At 53.1% G+C, this 20,035-nt stretch overlaps 1 protein-coding gene across 5 annotated transcripts in view; it reads right to left on the minus strand.

Moving 5' to 3' along the window:
* Nucleotides 1-7,319: 7,319 nt before the first annotated feature.
* VWA5B1 (von Willebrand factor A domain containing 5B1) overlaps nucleotides 7,320-20,035 on the minus strand; it is a 60,110-nt gene continuing 47,394 nt past the window's right edge. For 4 of the 5 annotated variants that reach the window (XM_058718837.1, XM_058718836.1, XM_058718838.1 and 1 more), the window contains 8 exons: nucleotides 18,417-18,618; nucleotides 17,631-17,945; nucleotides 15,283-15,420; nucleotides 12,715-12,849; nucleotides 10,273-10,347; nucleotides 9,329-9,398; nucleotides 8,699-8,816; nucleotides 7,320-7,826 (listed from right to left, as the gene is read on the minus strand). In XM_058718837.1, the coding sequence (XP_058574820.1) occupies nucleotides 7,320-7,826; nucleotides 8,699-8,816; nucleotides 9,329-9,398; nucleotides 10,273-10,347; nucleotides 12,715-12,849; nucleotides 15,283-15,420; nucleotides 17,631-17,945; nucleotides 18,417-18,618 (1,560 nt within the window). Of the gene's footprint in view, nucleotides 7,827-8,175; nucleotides 8,608-8,698; nucleotides 8,817-9,328; nucleotides 9,399-10,272; nucleotides 10,348-12,714; nucleotides 12,850-15,282; nucleotides 15,421-17,630; nucleotides 17,946-18,416; nucleotides 18,619-20,035 lie in introns of those variants that run through there. The other variant, XM_058718839.1, reaches the window with a different exon arrangement.

Consider the following 20,035-nt stretch of genomic DNA (forward strand, 5'->3'; position numbering starts at 1 on the left):
AGTCTGCAAAAGGAGGGTTGCTAATATGGCGGAGAGGAGGAACAATGGGCAGAGCAAGGAAGCCCAAGTAGTCCCCTTTCCAGTTCCCGGGAGCTGGCCCAGCGTCTGGACTCACGGGTGAGTACGTGACCGGCGCAGCCTTTCAGTGGGCTTCCTAGCTATCACGAATCACCCATTTTTAGCAGGGAAAAAAGGCTGTTGACAGGGGACGGGAATAGCTTCTGAAGCCTCTCTCCATCCCTGCCCCTGCTGCCCCTCCTCTCTCCCGGAATGTTTCTGCGGGGCCCGGGTCTGGAAGGCAGGGCACGCCCACAGCGCCCTCTACTGGAAGGCACCTGAACAGCTCTGCAGGCTCCGCGCGCCGAGGCTTTTGTGCCAACAGCCCGGGGTCCCTGCTCTGCGGCAGCCCCAGATTCCGAAGCCAGGAGTGAAGGATAGGACCTCGGTTAGTGCCTGGGAGGGTCCATATCTGTGACCTGGAAGATCTTGGAGTTTAAGAGTAGTGGAGGGGGTAGTCAGTTCTGCTTGGAGTGGCCAAGGGAGCAATGGTAGACAACCCCCACCCCCCACCCACCCCAGATCACACCGGGAGGCTCAGGAGCTCTGAGTATGTAGGGACCCTCCTCCCCCCAGGCTAGGAGAGGGCCATCTCCCAACAGATTACCCATGTCTCATTATATCAAAGCGGATGTGTCCCTTTCTTTCTCCAACCGCAGGTGTGGGGTGGCTAGACTTTGGGTGGGTGGTCTGGATCCTTCCAGGAGGGATTTAGGGTTGGGAGATTCTAGGTGATGCTGAGAATGAGGGTGGCTGGTGCTGGGGGGCAGAACAAGAGAGCTTGGCAGAGCTAGGCCGGGACTCACCGTGATGTGTTCTCCCCATTTCAGACCAGGATTAAGACTAATCAAGCCTAATGGAGCTCAAGTTTCCCATGGGGTCAGTAGTGCCTTGGAGAGGACTGGCAGCCACAGGACAGAGGACTTAGGGGGCCAAGAGACCTGAACCACTGGGCTCTCTTCATTGTCTCCATCCACCGAGTTCCTGGAGAGAACCCAGGGGTCCTGAGTTTCTGCTTTCTTGAGTATGTTTTCATAGCATGAGGAGTTAGGAGACCCTTACTGCCATCCCAGCAGGACACACACACACACACACACACTGGCTTTTACAGAATGCACAACCGGAGAAGAAAGCAAAGAAGCAAGTTTCATACAAAATGGAGTAGTGCCTGCTCACATATTAGTGAGATGCTAAAGGAACCTCAGGTCGAAGCTGCTGGGGGCTCAGAGAAAGGGCTTGTCTATGTGAGCGAAGGCCCATTACTCATCTGAAAGTCATCCAAGAGGGCCATGCTTGTGAGCAGTATTTCTGTTAGCTTTTGTAGTCTCAGCCCGTTGGCTTCTCAGATTGTTCCTATTAGGGGCTGTTAGTACATCACGGCCATGTTTCTGGCCCCTTAGGAATTCCTGTTTTAATCAACCGTCCTCCCTGGAGGCTGCAAAGGGATGACCGATGCAAGGATACGATGTAAGCTGCTAACGGATTTCCAGATGACTCAGGTTTGCTTTGGGGGTCCGTTTGTATGGGCCCTCAGGCAAGACGGTGGCTGGCGATGATTTTTGAAGAAATATATTTGTGATCGCTAATTGCTTCTGGGGAAAATCCGAAACGTGGATGTCAGCTGTGCAGAACGACTGTAGCAGGTGCTGTCAGCACCTTGCATTGTATCCCCACGGCTGGTTTTCAGCTCCGGGGCACAGGGGCTAGACACAGGCCAATACCTGTACTTCTTTGACTGGAGGCTTTCTCTAGTTGCAGAAGTGAGCCCAGCTCTGCCCCCCGTGGCAGGCCAGACGTGCCAAGGAAAGAATGCCTGGGAGTGACCCTCAACCAGTGACCGAGTGGAGCTGGAGCCTGCGCTCACTCCTTCCTTCTCTGTGAGCTTTGAGATGGGCATGTACTTTGGTTTCCAGAGCCCTGTGGGATGAAAGTCCACACTCATAGTAGTAACCTGCTCACAGCATTCCCTTTGTTGGTGTTTTGTGCTGCGATTTCACTTCCTCACTTGCCTAAGGGTGTGCTTCCCGGGGATCATACGATTACCCTATTTGCACTGAATCCTTATCTCAGGCTCCTCTTCTGGCTGAACTACTGTGACCAACTTGTCCCGATTTCCCCAGGGTTGCCCCAGTTTTAAAAGTGAAAGCCCCACGTCCTGAGACTGCCCCACACTTCAGTCCCAGGCAAACAGGGACACTTGATCAAGGGGGATCCCAAACCAAGACAGATGTGACCATACTAAGCAAGGCAGACAGAGCACTGAACCACGAGTTTGAAAGCCCAGTATCGGTTTCGAGAACAAAAGAACAGACACAAGTATAATTTTGCCATATCGTCGGGTTCATTAGTTTTTATGAGCTAAATGCCTATAAGAGATCAGTAGCCACCATTTACAAATAAGCCATTCCTTTGAAGACAGACACGGTCATACAGCCCCAGAGCGTGGTTTGCTAATTATTGGTGGACATAAGATGGCTGACATCCAGGACTCCCACAGTGTTGACATGACCGGCTACCGGGAAAAAGGCAACGTGTATTCCGAGGACAAGAAGTATCACAGGCACCGTGGGGACATTACAGATGAGCAGGCAAGGGGATGGGGCAGCACGGTGTAGGCACTTAAGGCTCCGAGGGGGACAAGCACCGGCCATGCCACTTGAGCCAAAGCCACCTGGGCAGTGAAACTACACGGCGTGTGTCACCACATTCGACCACATTGAGGCAAGGCGCTTTGCCTTGGGAAGCGGCTGTAAGCTCAAGGCAGCTGGCTCCGAGCCAAGGAGGTTTGCAGCATGAACAGGAGAAATCCCACTTTGGCGGGTAACCTGGGAGGCAGTGCTGTTGAGAGGCCAAAGTCAACAGGCTGCGGGCCGGGTGAACACGCAGGTCAGGGGGCTCCACCGGAGGGGGGCTGGGAGCCTGGCTGGGAGATGCAGCCAAGCTCCTGACCTTAGGACAGATCTCTGAAGATCAGATTATCCAGCTGCAAAATGCCACACATGCCCCTGCCCTGGTTATTTTTGTACTGGAGCTGTGGTGCGTGCTCAGGCTGAGGAATGCGCCTGTTTGGTTGGGGGGAGGGGGGGTTGTTGATTTCCCTGGTCCCTGCTAGTTGGTGGCAAGAAAAAAAAGATCTCCCACGGGTCGTGAACACAACCCGTTCCTGGTAGCAATGCCCTTCTCTTTCCCTTCCCAAAGCCCTAGGATACAGGATGCGTTTGTGTCTGGGGGCCACTTGGGGATGCTCCAGGACGCAAGTAGGGGACAGCAGCATTTGGATACTGCAACAGCAGGTGCTGTGTCACAGGCTGTAGTGGGGCAGGTGAACGGGGTGGCCGGTCACACAGATCAGGGGAGACCCGTTTCCTCGCTTCCTTTCACCGGGAGTCCCTGCCAAGAAAGAGAGAAGGTTCCCTTCCTAGAGAGCAGGTGAAACCCCCACCCCCACCCCCACCCCCAGCAGGTAGTTTTGGAACTAGCTACTCCATTCATCCATCACAGCAGCACAGGCCAGTAGATGTCGTTTGTCCACAGGCAGGGGAAGGACTGGGCAACCGCAAATGCGTCGGCTGGAAACCAATGCCTCTTCTCAAATCCAGTGCAGGCCTGCCTAAGTGCAGGGCCCAGTTTTCCCCGGGATCCAGAGTTGATCTCCTCCGCTGAGGGAGGACTCTGGGTGTGGCGGGAGGCTGGCTCCTCGGGACACTTTTGTGGCGGGGACTCCCCTGCTCCACCTGGCCAAGGAGGCTCACTGCAGGTGTTCCCGCGAGAGTGCCACGCCGCCTCCATTCTGGCTACACCATACACGCGCTGCTGCGGGCAGCTCTATCGTGCCATCCGTGTCAGAAAGCTCAGGGGCTGGCCTTCGGTGCAAATGATGCCCAGACAGCACAGTCTGAGGCCACACCTGCACGTGACAGAACCACAGGCCGGGGATGTCGCAGCTCAGGCAGCTTAAGATACAGCGCCCCCCAGAGGTGGGGAAATGGTTCACGGAGGAGACATTCTTCAAATACTTCTCGCCAAGCTCCAAAAGCACAGGAGTACCACCCGACATGTTCACTATGCCGCCCGGTGTGCCTGGCATCCAGAAGGATCTCTTTGAATATCAGTGTCTGCAAACCCCTGAGGGAGATCTCCACCAGAATGTTCCCAGCTGAATAACCCAGGGGACAGCAACCTTCGGAATCACCTCATTGGAGCCTGACAATACATATTTACATATTCATGACTCTGAGTCAGTCTTGACCTAAAGAGATCTGTTTTCCTAGTGTTTCCCCAACATATTTGTCTGCCCTGACAGTTTCTCATGAATTGCTAATTCACATATCCACCAAGGGATAGTGTTGGAAATGCTGATGGAGCGTGACCTCCTCATTCTACAACAGACAAAACAGGGCCCAGAGAAAGCAAGCAACTTGCCGGAAGTCACAGAGCACGCTGGTGGAGTTTAGACCAGCACTGAAATCCCCCACTCTCCTCAGCGTTCTCCCCACTGAAGTGTCCAGCCTTCGCTGGTCAGTACCACTAGGCATTTGTAGTCTCCTGATTCCCCAGCCAGGCGGGGCACAAACGTTTCTTTCCGTGACCTAGAATGCAAGGGTTAGTTTAACAAAGGATCCAGGTTAATCCAAGTTAATCCCAAGTGCAGGGATGATGTTTCCCTCCTTGAGAATTTCTGGAACCGTCTTAGCTTCAGCGCCTGTGCTAATTACCTAACGTTCTTAACTTTTCTTTAAAGTGAGTCCCTTCGGTTCTCTGCTTGGCAATCCTAGGGGCAGATTCTAGAGAAACACGCCATCTCAATACCTCTGAAGGTTTTTTTAAAAAAAATGTCTTTTCCAGATGTCCCTCAGAGCCCTTGGGTTATTTGCAATCAATGAGAGTTTGTCCCTTTGCACCTTTGGGTGCTGGGCAGGAGAGCCAGGGGGTCAGAGGTCAGCAATTTGCTTATGCATCAAAATTGCCTGGAGCCCCAGCAGCCGCTAGAGGAGTAGGAACTGAGGACATTCCCTGGAGAAGGGGGTGGTCCACCCACCACCTTGCTGGGTGCTCGATTACCCCTTTCAGTTCCACACTGGGCCACCTCGAACCTGTTCATTGTCCACACTGAGCCTGGAGGCCCACAATCAGGTGACTCGCGAGGCCAGACAGCCCAGTCCAACCTCACTGTGTAAGAGGAGGGAGGAGGCCCAGGAAGCCCACGCCACTGGCTCAAGATCACACAGATAATGAGAGCAAGTCCACGGTCACTAAGAGGGAAACATCTCAGGGGCAGAAAATCTGGGAACGTTCGAGCACGGGGGAGCCTCCCAGCTCCAGGGCACCCAGCACGGGGAAGCCGTTGCCCAAACCTGTGCCAGGAGTGCGCACTCTCAGCCTGACTGTTGTTTCCATTCATGGTGAGCCAAAGGGGGATGTCACACTCCTCTCTCCTGACCCTGAAGCTGGGCTGCTGGCTGCCGGCTGCAGAACCACTACTTTTGGGCCGGGGTGTGTGTAGGGAGATAACGCTGTCCTTACACCTGCTTGAGGCCTTGGGCACGAGAGCCTAAGACCCTTGTCCCTCTCAGTGGCACTGATTTTAAGCCAACACCCCAGACGGTCACCCTGCCCCAGCTGGGGTCGTGGTGGCCACAGTATTGGTGACTGCCCGGCTTGGTTCCTCCCCAGAGGGTGATTCGGAAGCAGAACAGTGGGCCGGGCAGCAGGCGGGACTTTATATGAAGCCTCCAGCCCCTTCCCTCCCCTGGGGATAGATCGATTGCCTGCTTTTTGGAGCCTCAGCAGAAGGCCAGGGCAGAGCTCTGCTCAAGGGCGGGCTGCACAAGGGGCACATCCAGTGGGGACTCCTCTTCTCCATGCCCGAAGGGCATTCTGCTGGACGCCCTGTCTCCCTCAGCCCCTGCTGCAGACCGGGCATTTCTGGAGGCTTTGTGAGGCCGGGACTTGTGCCAGAGCCCATGGCTCCTTTCCTCCACAGGTCAGTTTGCTCTGTGGGGGCCTCCAGACCTCCCTGAGGGGGCTTTGTGCCAGGGCCATGGGGCCTGAAGGGACGGCTGATGGAGACATTAAGGCCTTAGGGAGGGGGGCCTGTGGGTTCAGCCTGGGGTCTCAAGCTGGTGGACTTCCAAGGGAGTCTTCGGGGCAGAGATGACTGGGACCAGCCCCCAGGGAACCTGAGGCGGCCACAGGCCCGCCACCACATGGTGTCACAGGTGGGCCCGAGACAGGGAAGTCCCCAGGGGCTGTCTGCTTTACAATTCAAGCCTTCCCTGTCTTTGAATTAGTCTCCCCTCCCCGCTGGAGCTGGTGGCCCCAAAGGTATGGCAGCTGAGCACTGGTTCTCTGTGCAAAGGGGGCCCCTCTCCCCCACAGTGGTGTGGCTGGAGAAGGTCCCAACTGCCCCCGGGTGCAGCCAACACGGGGGTCCCTCTAGCCCCTCAGGGCAAGCTGAGTTCGCCTCGCACAATTCTGGAAAGTGTGCAAATGACTTCAGGGGTCGCCTGGTTTCTCCTCTGACTTCTGCCAGCATGTCTATTCTTTTGGGACTATTTTTGCCCACAATGAAGCTTCGTTTCAACACCTCAGCTCATAGGGGGTCTCCCCTTATCTTCCCCGCCTCCTCTCCTTAGATAGGAAGTCACAGTAAATCTGCAAACTAAAAAAGACCGAGGGCTTCCTAGCCCAGGGAAAAGGCCCCCGACGGACTCTTTTGTAACGTGTTGGGAAGGATGGTTCTCCAGTCGGTCTGTAGGTGGGATTTTGGGATTTAGGGGTCCTGGACCGTCACTGTGGAGCGAGCAGAGGTGGTCTCCTCATGCTTAGATGAGGCTCGCAGTTCTGGTTACTGGCAGCCTTTGGGTTCGCTCATCCACCCTTTTATTTGGCGGGGGTGGGGGGCTTTGCCTACGTGACTCTCTTCCAGGAGAACTTGGGTTTAAACTGTATTTTCTCTCTCCCCACCCACGGCTCCCTGGATGTCCAGCAGAAAGGAACCTCCAGAGCTTCTAGAGATCTAGTCCACCTCCCTCACCTCACACGCTTATTTTACAGGTGGGGAAACTGAGGCCCAGATAGGGGGCAGGGGCCGGCCTAAAGTTGCACAGCTAGGTGGTAGCAAAGTTGGGATTGAACTCAGGCCTCCCGGCTGCCAGTCCAGGGCTCTTTCTAGCAGCCAATATATTGGCTGTAGCTTCAAAATCTCCCCCCACCCAGGCCCAAATGGTCCCCTCCCTCGCCTCCCACCCCCCCACCCCCCACTACACATAATTCGGGTTATAGCAAAGCATATCGAACTCCAGATTCTCGTCCCAATGCCGCAGGAGCACGAACAGCTGGCGGGCGGCCGCCTTGAGTGTGCCCCGCGTGCGGCCCTCGGGCACCTCCTGCTGTTCCAGCCACGAGTTGGCTTTGGCGGCCACCAGCTCCCACTCTACAAAGTAGGAGGCCGAGCTGTGCTCCAGCCACGCCAGTGCCACCACCGTAGCCCAAAGCTTCCCTGTGTGTTCGATCGCAGCCCTGGTCTCCCAGCCTGGCTTGCCCCCCGCCGGAGGCTCTGGGGAGAAGCCATCACAGGAGGGGTGCCGGGCCGAGGGGCCGGCGGTGCATAGCTGGGGACTTGGGGTCTTGGGCTCGGGCTGGCGGGTGAGGGGCACTCGGTGGCCGGTGAAGGGTGAGGTCCACTTGAGCTTCTCCATGGGGACGTGGATGGCCTCGCAGAAGGCTTGGTTGAGCAGGAAGGCTCCGGAGGCCAGCTGCAGAGACACCTGTGTGGGGGGGAGCCCCTCAGTGGGCCTCAAACTTTTCAGCCTGTGCAGCCCCGGGCCGGGCAAAAGCCTGGGTCCACACCGCCCGCCCGTTCATCCTCCCCCCCCCCCCCAGCCTGCCCCTCCTGCTTGGGAGACCTGAGGGGTACCCAGGCCAATTAAGCCTCTCAGGATTGCCTGGTTCTGTGTCCCCACAAGACACTTAGTGCCATGAACTTAGGGACTCTGTTCATCCAGTTCAAGGTTGTCTCCCAGGGTCTAGCACTGTGCCTGGCTCAACAAATACTTACCGTAAGCACAGTGCTGTGCTGCTCAGGATATTTGGAAATTCAAAGTGACACTATGCCTCGGGAGTGTAGGGACTGGGGCTGTGCGATGAAAAGCTCACACCGCGTCCGTCTCCCAGCACCCTCTGATCCCCAGATATGCTGGGGCCAGGCCCCTTTGTTCCTCAATTCAGAGACGCCCCCGCCAGACCTGGGCACCTCACCCTGCCCGCAGCACGCCAGGCTGTCTGCAGAGCCGCTTACTAAACACATCGCGTGTCCCTGGGGTGTTAATGTTACTCACTTGTGAGCTATTCCAAGGCTTATTTTTATGTCTTGAAAAATAAACACACATAGGTGGTGGAGTAGAATGCAAAATTCCTGTGAATTTTTAAAGCAAAGACAGCGGATTGCAAAGAATGTTCACGATGCTGGTGCTGGATTCGAGCGACACTCCGAGGCCCCAGGCCCTTTCCCTGTTGGCTACTTGGGTGGGAAGGTGTAGGTTTTCTTCCCTTTGTGAAGGGGGAGGGGTGGGCAGGAGGCTCACAGGAAGGCCCCTCGGGGAGTGTGGGGGGCTGAGGTCTGGGGTCTGGGGCCACTCACCAGCGGAATGTAGTCGAAGTTCTGGCTCCCTGGGGTTGGCTCCGGAACCTTGGTCAGTGGCTTGCTCAGGAAGCCCTTGGCTGCTCGAGTCAGCAGCCTGGACTTGTGCAGATTCAGCCTGTGTGGGGGGAACCGGGGACAGGTGGCCGTAGCTGCCCCCATGGTGTCTCTGGGAATCTCCCCCCTCCCCCCGTGCTCACTCAGCAGCTTCTGAAAGTCAGGGCCAGAAAGAATGTGACAGATGGCTTCCTCCGACCTCCTCATTTGACAGCTGGGGAAACTGAGGCCCAGGGAGGGAGGTTTGCATTTCCTGAGACATTCAGTGAGTTAGCGGCAGCCTGGACAAGGAACGTCCCGTATTCTTTTTCTGACCCTCTTCTGATCATGTATTCCTTTCAGCCCTGGGGGTCAGAGAGTCTTGGGGCAGCCCTCCCAGGGGATTTGCACCTGCATAGAGACCATGGACGTGTGGGGGCTTCTGCTGTGTGATGACGGGAAGATGGTTGATATTTCTGGGTAGGGAGCCTCCTGGATCCCTTTCGGATTGTTCGTTTTTGTCTAAATGTCAGGCTGGGCCTGCTTTCTGCCTTTCATGCTAGGGGTGGCCCCAGGGAAGCTGATCCCACGTACCTGGATCCAAAGAGACTCTCTGAGGCCTTCAAGGAAGACAGGGTATTGGTGGCCAGACTGCGCAGGGGACCTGGAGAGCCACAGAATGACAGTTGGGACCTGACAGATGACCCTGTCCAATGGCTCACTCCCCAGCTGGGAAACAGCGACCCAGAACGGGGCAGGGTTCTGCCTAGGTCCCTAGGGATCCACGCTGATCATTAGGCTGTTTTTATTTATTTATTTATTAAAAAAATTTTTTTTAATGTTTATCTTCATTTTTGAGACAGAGAGAGACAGAGCATGAGTGGGGGAGAGGCAGAGAGAGAGGGAGACACAGAATCTGAAGCAGGCTCCAGGCTCTGAGCTGTCAGCACAGAGCCTGATGCAGGGCTTGAACTCACAGCCTACGAGATCATGACCTGAGCTGAAGTCGGACGCTCAAACGACTGAGCCACCCAGGCGCCCCTCATTAGGCTGTTTTTGACCCAGGTGGTGTGGGGAAGGGTGAAACGTGTGTCCACATATAAGAAATAGGCCTCCAAGTTTCCTTGGCTGGCGGCCGCTGGTATCTTCTGGAAGGTTACCCGTGGGGGCAGTGACAGTTTCTCATCAGCCCCCCTCACCCCCGAGTGGGGACACTGAGCTTCCTTCCCTGGCATATTGCTGGAGGATTCTAAACAGAGTTAGGTGCTAGAATGCTCCCTCCGCTGGGAATTGGGAGGTCTGATTCCAGGCCTCGTGTTGTCACTAACTTGCTGTGTGACCTTGGGGAAGTCACTTCACCTCTCTGAATCTTAGTTTCCATGTCTTTCAATTAAGGATACTCCTATTTATCTCACACAGGGGCATTTTGAGGAATAAATAAACCACCAAAGACTTTGTAGGGCTAACACTCTCCTGGCTCAAGGATCAATCACTCCACTATCTTAATGAAAGAGAGAGTCAGCTGACTGCCTACTCACCTTCCGAAGCGGCATGCTTTTCGCGGCCCGGGGATGTGGTGTCTCTGAAGGGAGCACTGGGGCTTTCCTCCACATCTACAACAGAGGAACCGGTGAGGCCTGAGCCCCCTGGGCCCTCCCTTTCCCCACCTCTCCTGCCCCCCAAGGAAAGCGAGGGCAAGAATTCACAGTCCCTGGGGGTAAGTTGGACGAGCAAGGCCAGGGTTTCCGTCCCTGTTTTATGGTCCTTCGTCTTCCAAAGATAACACCATCACTCCACCGTAAGAGTCAGAGAAGCCTGGGTTCAAATCCCAACTCACCCATTGACTAGCTGTGTGACCTTGGGAAAGCTACTTCCTTTATAAACTGAGGTCGCAAATTGAGGATAATAGTATCTACCTCGCAGTGTTGTCTTAGGGATCAAGGGAGACAATACACAGATGACAGTGCCGGGTGCCTGGCCCATGGTAAGTGCTCAATAAAGCCCTGAGCTCAGACCCAGCAGAGAAATGCAAGCAGCCCGGGGGTCTGAGGGTGGGGGGCGAGGTGGGCATTCGCTCACCAGGTCTGTGCCTCACTGAGAAGGGGCTCCTGCCAGCTCTCCAAAAGGCACGAGAACATGGCACTAACTTGTCAGAGGGCTCTGAGCCTCAGTTTCCCCATCTGTAAAATGGGGATAATAACTGAACATAGCTGGTTCAAAATGCATACTCACGGTGCTTATTCTTATGATTGTTTCAAGGGCTGGACAGCGATGGGCAATATACCATAAGGGAATTTCCAAAATATGGAAAAAGCTTCATGCATAAATGTTTATCAAAGCCTCTGTGTTCCCTAGGAGGCCATTAGTGGCTCTGTGAGGGCCAGGAATATCCGTTTATCGCTGGGGGTGCGGGAATAGCACAACAGTGCACCAGTGACTGAACGCCTGAGTGACGGAGGCACTGGGAGGCAACATGGCAGTTAGCCTCATGGCTCTGGAGCCAGACACTGCCTGGGTTCAAGTCCCGGCTCTCCCAGCTGTGTGATATTGAGTAAGTCACTTAACTCCTCTGAGCCTCAGTTTCCTCATTTCTCAATGAGGAAGAGAAACCGTGTCAGATAATTAGAACAGTGGCCAGCACACAGAAAGTTCTCAGGAAATGTCAGCCATTGTCATCCTTGGGGAGGGAAAGGGCTTGGGATAGAGTCAGAGTGTAGAAGTTATAGACACTTGGGTGTGAATCAGAGGTCAACTGAAAAGAAGGTATTTGTGGGGCGCCTGATGGCTCAGCCAGTTAAGTGTCTGATTCTGGATTTTGGCCCCAGTCATGATCTCCCAGTTCATGGGATCAAGCCCCGCATCCAGCTCTGTGCTGACAGCATGGAGCCTGCTTGGGAGTCTCTCTCTCTCTCTCTCTCTCTCTCTCTCTCTCTCTCCACCCCCCGCCCCTCTTCTGCTCACGCTCTTTCTCTCTCTCTCTCTCTCAAAAATAAACTTAAAAACATATAAAATTAAAAAAAAAGAGAAAGGAAGGGATTTGTGATTTTGAAGGAAGCCATGGGCCACCAAGAACTGAGCTACGGAGAAATGAAAAGGTAGACAGAAATTTCCTCTAGACTGGAAGCCCGGCTTGGTTCAGGGGTTACAGCATGCTCCCCCCAGTTTTGGAGGCTCTGAGGGACTGAAGAAATGGCAGAGCTTTTTAATTCTGGAGTTACACTCTCTTCTACCCCTCACACACTGTTCCTTTTTTAACCCACCAATGTCTGTAAGGACTTTCTAGTCTCTCAGGTAAAAAACAATCAGGATCTGGGTGCATGGCCTAGTGGTCAGGTGGGACTTCTGACGTCCTTCCCATGCACAGAAGAAGGCAGGACATCCTCACTGAACATGAGAGGGCACAAAGGAAAGGGTTAGGACCAGTGCAGCAGTTAGGCTGTCTTTGGAGGGACCAAAGGACGCACGTACATTCAAGACACGCAGGGTGAAAGCGATCCCGTGAATTAGTGCAAGGTCACAAAAGGGTCGAATCACGAATGTTTAAGGACCCGAGCTGTAGGCACAAGGAAATCAGGCGAAGGCGGAAAGGAAGCTTTGGGAATCCTGACAGAAGCAGATGGTATAGGACCCAACCAGATGAAACTGCCTCTTTGTTCCCGGCTTTCCCCCTGGTTTGTTAGCTGTCTTGGCATTTGCTGCCTGGGAGGACTCGGGAGACTGGAGTCAGAGAACAGCCATCGGCTTGGCAAACCGTGAAGGGGGAGACGTGGAGGGATGGCGCGGGCATGCGGGTGCCCCGCAGCTCGCTCCGCGAGGCTGTGTTGATGGTGGCATGCTTGGGCCATGCTGAGCCTCGGGGAGCCCGGGAGGCCTGGCCCCACCCAGGCCCTGTGAGGACCCAGAGCGCAGACTCAGAGACTGGCCTCTGCGGCCTTGGACACGGGGCCCAGGCTTCAGAGCACGCCTGAGGCAGCTCTTACTCAGGTTCTGGAATTTGCCATCTCCTGCTGCCGCCGAGTAGTCCCCGAGGAGGGTCTGGGACCGTCTGAAGCCGGCAGAGGTTCCCCTCCACTGTCGGGTCAGGACCTGAGAGCTGACCATCCGCCATGCAGCACCTTCACGAGGACAAGGAGAAGGGGGTCAGATGGGTACCGTTGTGTCAGTCCTTTGCCTCTCCCCCGAGGCTAGCGGGAGTGATTCTGGCTTCAGTCTTTCACTTATCCAAAGGCAGAGAGACATTTTACAAGGCAAGACCGTGAGCTTTGGAGCCAGAATGACCTGGATTTGAACCTCAGCCCCATCTCTTAGCAGCTGGATGGGGTGCTCACCACTCTGTGCCTCAGTTTTCTTATCTAGAAAATGGGGATAATAACCTTGCTGGGTACATGCTATTGCTGAGCTAGCGTTCAGAAAGCAGCAATGTTTTCTAGTTAGTTAAAAGGCCGGTTTTCTCAGGAACACCCCATTTTCCTTCTCTCTTAGTTTACTGTCCCAGAGACTGAGGTCCCAGTTCCTCTCCCACAGGGAAGGCCCCTGAAGTCCTAGGGCCCCGCCAATGGGGGATGGGTAGAAGACAGATGAAACTATAGCACCCTCGAGTATGTTTTGGGGAACCCCACTTTTGGAGAACACTAGTCTGTAAATTATGTCTTAAAAAATACCAAGGAGTTCTATGGGGAGGTAAGTTTAGAAGATGCAAACTGCAGTCCATTCTCTGAGCCTCCTGATGTAGATTAATGTACTAAAAAAGGCTCTGACAAGTTCTGCAATCAAAAGTTCCGAGCTTAATCCAGTGGTTCCTAAATGTATTTCCTAACTAGTACTTCCTAGTTTTGTGCTGAATGGCCATGAACGGCACATGGAACTAGGGTACTGATTTCCTGGAGCACACTTTGGGAGGTACTGATCCAGGTCTTAAGGGGCTGGGGGACTTGGGTTAAGACGTGGGCCAGGTCCCCAAACCTTACAGGCTGTGGGCTACAGACACTAGGAGGACAGTCGGAGATGGGAGGGGAGGGAGAGACATCCTGAATGTCATTCAGGATGACAAAAGCCCCGTGAATGAGAATGCCCAGTGGAGGAACAGCCTGGGCTTCTGGCCAGAACCTGAAATGAGACATCTGAAAGAGGGAACGGGTCATTGATTATTTTGGTACCACAGATGAAAAACAGCAGGGGGAGTGGGGTGGGGGGGTGCACAGGAGAAATGAGGAGAGGCACATTTTGTTTTCAAACATTCTTTCAGGAGGTTTGCTAAAGGAAACAAAAAAGAGAGAAAAAAAGAAAATGGAGCTGGCAGTGGATGGGAAAATGAAATATAGGAAAGAAAAAGTACATATAGTTTATGCCCCTATGGAGAGTAACTCACCAAAAAAAAAAACAAAAAAAAAAACAAAAAACAAAAAACAAAAAACCTAGAATATTTCCCCGAAGAGAGAATCTTTCCTTGTCTATGAGCCTGGCAGCGTTTAGAAAGATAAGCAGCATGCAGTGTTGGGGAAGGGAGATTTCTGAACAACCTCTGGGCAGGGTCAGTTTTGCACAATACATCACAGTTTTCAACGGGCAGAACTTTGGATGTGCACTCTTACTTCTGAGAGTTAATTGGCCCCAAGGAGATAACCAGACAGGGGCATAAAGATGTTTTTTGCACCGTAATTTACCATAATCAAAAGGGGGTTAAACTGAAGGTCTAATAACACAGGGCTGGTGAAATAGGTTCTGATAAACCTTAAGAGGCGGCGGAGAGGAGCAGGAGGGAACACACGCTGGAGGCAGATCGCTGGGATTCAAAGCCTGGTTCTGCCCCTCCCTGCTGTGTGACCTTGGGCAAGTAACTTAACTCCCTCTGCCTCTGTCTTCCCATCTGTAAAGTGGAGGGGGGGGGCGCTCATAACAGCATCTGGGTTGCAGCGCTGTTTTGAGAATTAAGTCATTTGCTGTAAAGTGCTTTGGGACGCTGTCTAACTGGCTGTTACAATGATGAAAGCAGAAAACCCTGCAGGTATTAAAATGGTGATATAGATTCAGCTTCGTGGAAAGATATTTTCTACACCCATAGTTTGGAAAATGTAGCGCATATTGGTATGATCCAATTCATGAAAAAATTATCTGTCTTTTGATTTCGCTACATGTAGATATTCATAGAAGTCTGGAAGGATGGTCACACCAAGGAAGTAATTAGTACTCATTTCTGGAGGACTGTCAGTTCCAAGCACTTTTATTTATTTTAGGTCTTTCTGTATTTTGGAACTTTCTCCAGTGAGCACACATTGTTCCAGTTGGAAAAATACAATAAAATCATATTCACTTGGTGGGAAAAAGGGAGTGGGGTGGTTTCATGGCCTTCTGCAGAGCAGTGGGAAGGGGGCTCGTGTGCCCCCACCCTATGGTGACCAAGTCATCTGCCAGGGACCCCTTTTGCTTCTAGGTCATTCCTTGTACTCCTCTCGGTAGGCCTATGCTCCTTTGTGTCTCAGTTCCCCTCTGCCAGCCAAGGGGGGCACTGCTTGTTCCTCAGGCATGCCCCAGCCACCCATCCGCCTTACCAGAGTTGGGGTACCCCACCACGGTGGGCAGGTACCGGCTCTCGCTCACGTCCACAGGAACAAAGGCCGTGTATTTGCTGATGATGTTGCAGGCCTTGCTGGTGTGCACAGCGTTTACCTGGTAGCGGCGGCTGGACCCTGCAGAGGGAGAAGTTGGGGGTCAGTGTGCGGGCTCGGAAAGTCCCCCTTGACGCGGAAGTTCTGGAAGCTAAAAGAAGGGCTAGACCAGTGGTCCTCATCTTTGGGATTAAATAAGCCTTTCAGGGGTGCCTGGGTGGCTCAGTTGGTTAAGCGTCTGACTCTTGATCTCAGCTCAGGTCATGATCTCGGCTGTGTGGGTTTGAGCCCCTCATCGGGCTCTGTGCTGGCAGCGTGGAGTCTGCTTGGGATTCTCCCCCTCTCCTCACTCTCTGCCCCTCCCCCACTCAGACTGCTTCTCTCAAAATAAATAAATAAACTTTAAATAAATGAATAAATAAATAAGCCCTTAAAATTGAGGGGATGGCTTGACCTTAGCCCCCACCCCAGATTATTAACCTCTGTCATCATTTCCTAAAAGGACATTTTAATGTCAAAGAGCTAAGACGTCTTAAGACAAAAAAGATAGTTACACTCCTTAAATAATTTCAGCATTATTAAAAAAATCCTCTAGGGGCGCCTGTCTGGTTTGGTCTACTGAGCATGTGACTCTTGATCTTCGGGTTGTGAGTTCAAGCCCCACGTTGGGTGTAAGGATTACTTAAAAATAAAATCTCAAAAAAAAACCCCAAAACCTTTCTGTTGTCTGTATTTTCCATTTTCATTTTGCAGCTATCTGGTAAAAACTTTGTAGCAGGACTTTGCAGGTTCCCTGACTGGGTGGGGACCCCTGGTCTGGCCCATTGGGACAATCTTGCCGAGAAGAATGAAAACCAGAGAGGGAGAGGGGCGAACACAGGGTCACACAGCGAGTCAGTGATGGATCTGAATCCAAGATGGTCTGACCCCAAAGCCCAAGCCCTTTCCATGGAACAGGTGAGCAGTCTCTGGCTTGCTGCCTCCAGAGGGCTGTCTGTGTGAGGATCCAAGGAGATAAAAGGTGTACAAGTGTTTTGTAAACTGTAAGGTGAGGTGCTCATGGAAAGAAAATGATGTTATATATTAAACGAAACTACAAATAATATAAAATATAAGCAATACATTATTGTATAAACAAAGCATGAGCCTATAAACAAGTACTATTCTCTATTTATATCTATATCTATCTATTCTCTAAGGGTGCACCACCCTGATCCCAGGAGTCACCATCTTAGGAAAGTTTGTCCCACTTCCTGAGCTAAATTAGCTCCCCTCTCTTCCCGTTATAGGATTTCTTGGATCCCTGTATTTCTTAATAGCACTTAGGACAAATGCACTCAATTAATTGTGTGTATAATTATTTGATTGATGTCGGCTTCCTGGCTAGTCCTTGTCAATCAAGCACTCGTAAGTAAGGGTAGGAATTGTGGTGGTCATCGCACTGTTCAGCCTCGAGCCTGGCCCCCCGCTGATCCAAAATCAATAAAATGGCCTTGATGAGTGAGGGAGTGGACCGACTGGGTTTGGGGGGGGGGGGTTCCCTAAGAAGGTGCGTCCCAGGGGAGCGGGTCAGGTGGGACAGGGCTGGCTCCATCGTTCTGTCTCCGGAGCCCTACAGGGGGCGCTGTAAGGGGAAGCCGTGGGGAGTGAGGGGGAATGGGGGACCTGTAGTAGAGGGGAAGAAGGAAGGAGAGGAAAGGACGGATCACCGGAGGGGGTGAGAGGGGTGGAGGAGTCCCTGGGGAGGAGAAGGCGGCTGGGGGATGGGGGCTGATCAGGAGAGGATGGAACACCTGGCTGTGTGTGTGGGCGGGGGGAGGTGGAGGGAGGGCTGGGGGGTTGGGGGAGAGGAGAGGCACTTGGAGGCTGCAGTGTAGGGAGAAGAGGTGGAGCATAGACAATGGCAGCTGTGGGAAGACAATGGCACCTGAAGCCAGGGGAAGGGAGCAGATCTCCGGGTGGGTGGGCCGGGAGGGCGACGGGGCATTGGGCGGGGCTGTGGGGAGGGGGCCGAACGCGGCAGCTGGGAGGGGGCGGATCATGGTGGGAAGCGTGGGATGGGCATTGGGCGGGGCTGCGGGGAGGGGGCGGATCATGGTGGGAAGAGTGGGATGGGCATTGGGCGGGGCTGCGGGGAGGGGGCGGATCATGGTGGGAGGAGTGGGATGGGCATTGGGCGGGGCTGCGGGGAGGGGGCGGATCATGGTGGGAAGAGTGGGATGGGCATTGGGCGGGGCTGAGAGGAGGGGCTCCGGGAGGGCAGATAGGAGTGCGCAGGCCGTGGGGCTCACCTTGCTCGATCTCCTTCTCGCGCTCCGCCAGCTGCTCGAAGTCGCGGATGATGGCGCGGGCCGCCAGGTGGTGGAAGGTCTCGCTCCACAGGTCGGCCTCGTGTGCCCCTCCCCTCTCCGGGCCGGGGGGCCCCAGCTCAAAGCTCACTTCCCACTGCAAACGTTGGCTGTCGCGCAGGCCCTTGACCACGGCCTTGCCCAGCACCGGGGCTGGGGTAGGGGGCCTGCTGGGACTGACACGATCCTCGGACTCGGCCAGGGGTTCCCAGTCCGAGGACGTCTCGGTCTCGAAGGTGGAAGGGTGATGGGATGGTTCTGCGAGTGGAGGGACAAGCAGGTGGTGCTCTGAGCTGGGGCACGGAGGGTCAATCCCTAGGGACATCATTCCTCCCCAGGGCGCAGACATCCCTAAGCAAGTACTGTCTTCCCCCGACCCTCCCCACCTCAAGGAACACAGGATTCCTTCCCTCGGACAGCTGGAGGGTATAGCTTCTCCCCAAAATGGGGCAGACCCACCTCCCAGGAATCCAGTACTTGAGGTGGCCAGATAGAATGGTGTGGGGACACTTGGGCGGCAAGAATGCAGCCTCAAGGACATCTGGGATCCTCACAGCCAGCCCAAGGGCTAGGTTGATTGGGAGAGTGAGGTTCTCTGGCAGGGATGGGCAATATCGGATCCTTCTCCCTCAAGGGCACAGAGGAAGGCATTTGCCATCAGTCCTATCATCTGAAGGTGAAGGATTCCTTCCTGTCCCCAGTCAGGTCCTGGACCCTGCAGGCACTTACCCAGGTCCCCAGGGCTACGGCTGTCTGAAGCAGGCTTCAGGTTAAACCCAAGATCGGGCTCTTTCATGGGGCTCCAGGTCTGGGTCTCCTGGCTGGAGGGCAGGCTGGGCTGGCAGCCTTGGGGCAGCAGAGACGGCCTGCGGGCACCTGGGCCTCGGAGTTTGGGGCCCTGGCTCAGGTCCGGACCGCTGTTGAGCAAGGGCTAGGAGTGCAAGAGGGAAGGGAGGAGGCTGAGCTCCTGGTGGCTGCCCTCTTCCCTCCACCCCTAGCCACAGCTCTTTCCCTGGGCACTTCAGCTCCTGCGGTTCCCAAGGACACATAACCTACTCTCCACTACCCATGAGGAACCATCAACACAAACAATCCCAAAGCATGGATAAAGCCCAAAGCATGGAAAATCATGGAAAATCACATACCATGGATAATATTCTAAATCCACTTTTTTTTTTTTTTGCCATAAAGTTTAAAACTTTGTGTGTGTGTGTTGGGAGGAGGCTAAAATTATCAGCGTTTTCCTTATGTCTTCTCATATGTCATGCTTAAAAGGTCTTTCCCACTCAGAAAAACTCTTCTGGAATTTTTATGATTTATTTTTGTTTGCTTAAATCTTTGATTCACATGAAATTTATTTTGGTGTCAAGAAATAGAAACCAGCCTTTTCCTTGATTTTCTGAGTAGTACAGATCTCAACACTGCTTCCTGAATATGGTCCATTCATTCAGTTTCTAGGGTTTATCAGTTCCCTGCCTCTCTCCTGTCAAAGCTCTCATGTACATTTGGCTTTATTTCTGGACTTTCTCTTCTGTTTTGTGCGTTTAATCTGTCTGTTCTTGCGCTGGTACAAAAAAAAAAAACATCAAAAGGCAAGGGATAAACTGGGAAATATATTTGCAACATGCATGACAAAGATCATTTTCAAGAAAAAGCGCTTGTAAATCACTGGGGCAGGAGGGCAGAGGTAGAATGTGGGTTCAGGGTATCTACAGGCAATTCAAAATGTATCAAATAAACCCATGAAGAAATGTTCTGCTTCGTGAGCATTGCTCTAAATTAAAATAAGTTATGATTTTTTTCCGTTTTCCAGATTGGCAAATACTTAAACATTTGATGACGCACATTGTGGCTAATTGGGGAGACAGGGTAGGGTCTCTCTCTTGGACTGTCGATGTGTGTATAAACTGGTGCACGCCTGTGGGAGGAACCTTTAGCAGTGTGCTATCAACATGAAATGTGCACAGACTCCTTTGACCCAACAATTCCATTTTCAGAAATTTAATTCTGTGGAATACACAAGGATGCAGATATCTACGTGCACGTACTGTAGATTTGTTGCGGTATTGTTTGTAAAAGTGAAAAATCTGGACCCTGTCAAAAACGTGCATCAATAGGGGTTGACAAATAAGTTATTATGGTCGATCCATACAATGGAACGCCACACAACCCAGAAATCAAAGTGGCAGATCTCTTCCTACCAACGTGGGAAGCTGTCCGAGATCAAACATATTTTAAAAAAGTAACTTGCAACTGTTCGGTATTTTGATTGTGGAGATAGTTACAGGACTATGCGTTTGTCAAAAGTCACAGAACAATTCACCAAGAATTGTACACTTTACTGTATA

The sequence above is a fragment of the Neofelis nebulosa genome, chromosome 2, assembly GCF_028018385.1.
Source record: "Neofelis nebulosa isolate mNeoNeb1 chromosome 2, mNeoNeb1.pri, whole genome shotgun sequence".
Lineage (NCBI taxonomy): Eukaryota > Metazoa > Chordata > Mammalia > Carnivora > Felidae > Neofelis > Neofelis nebulosa.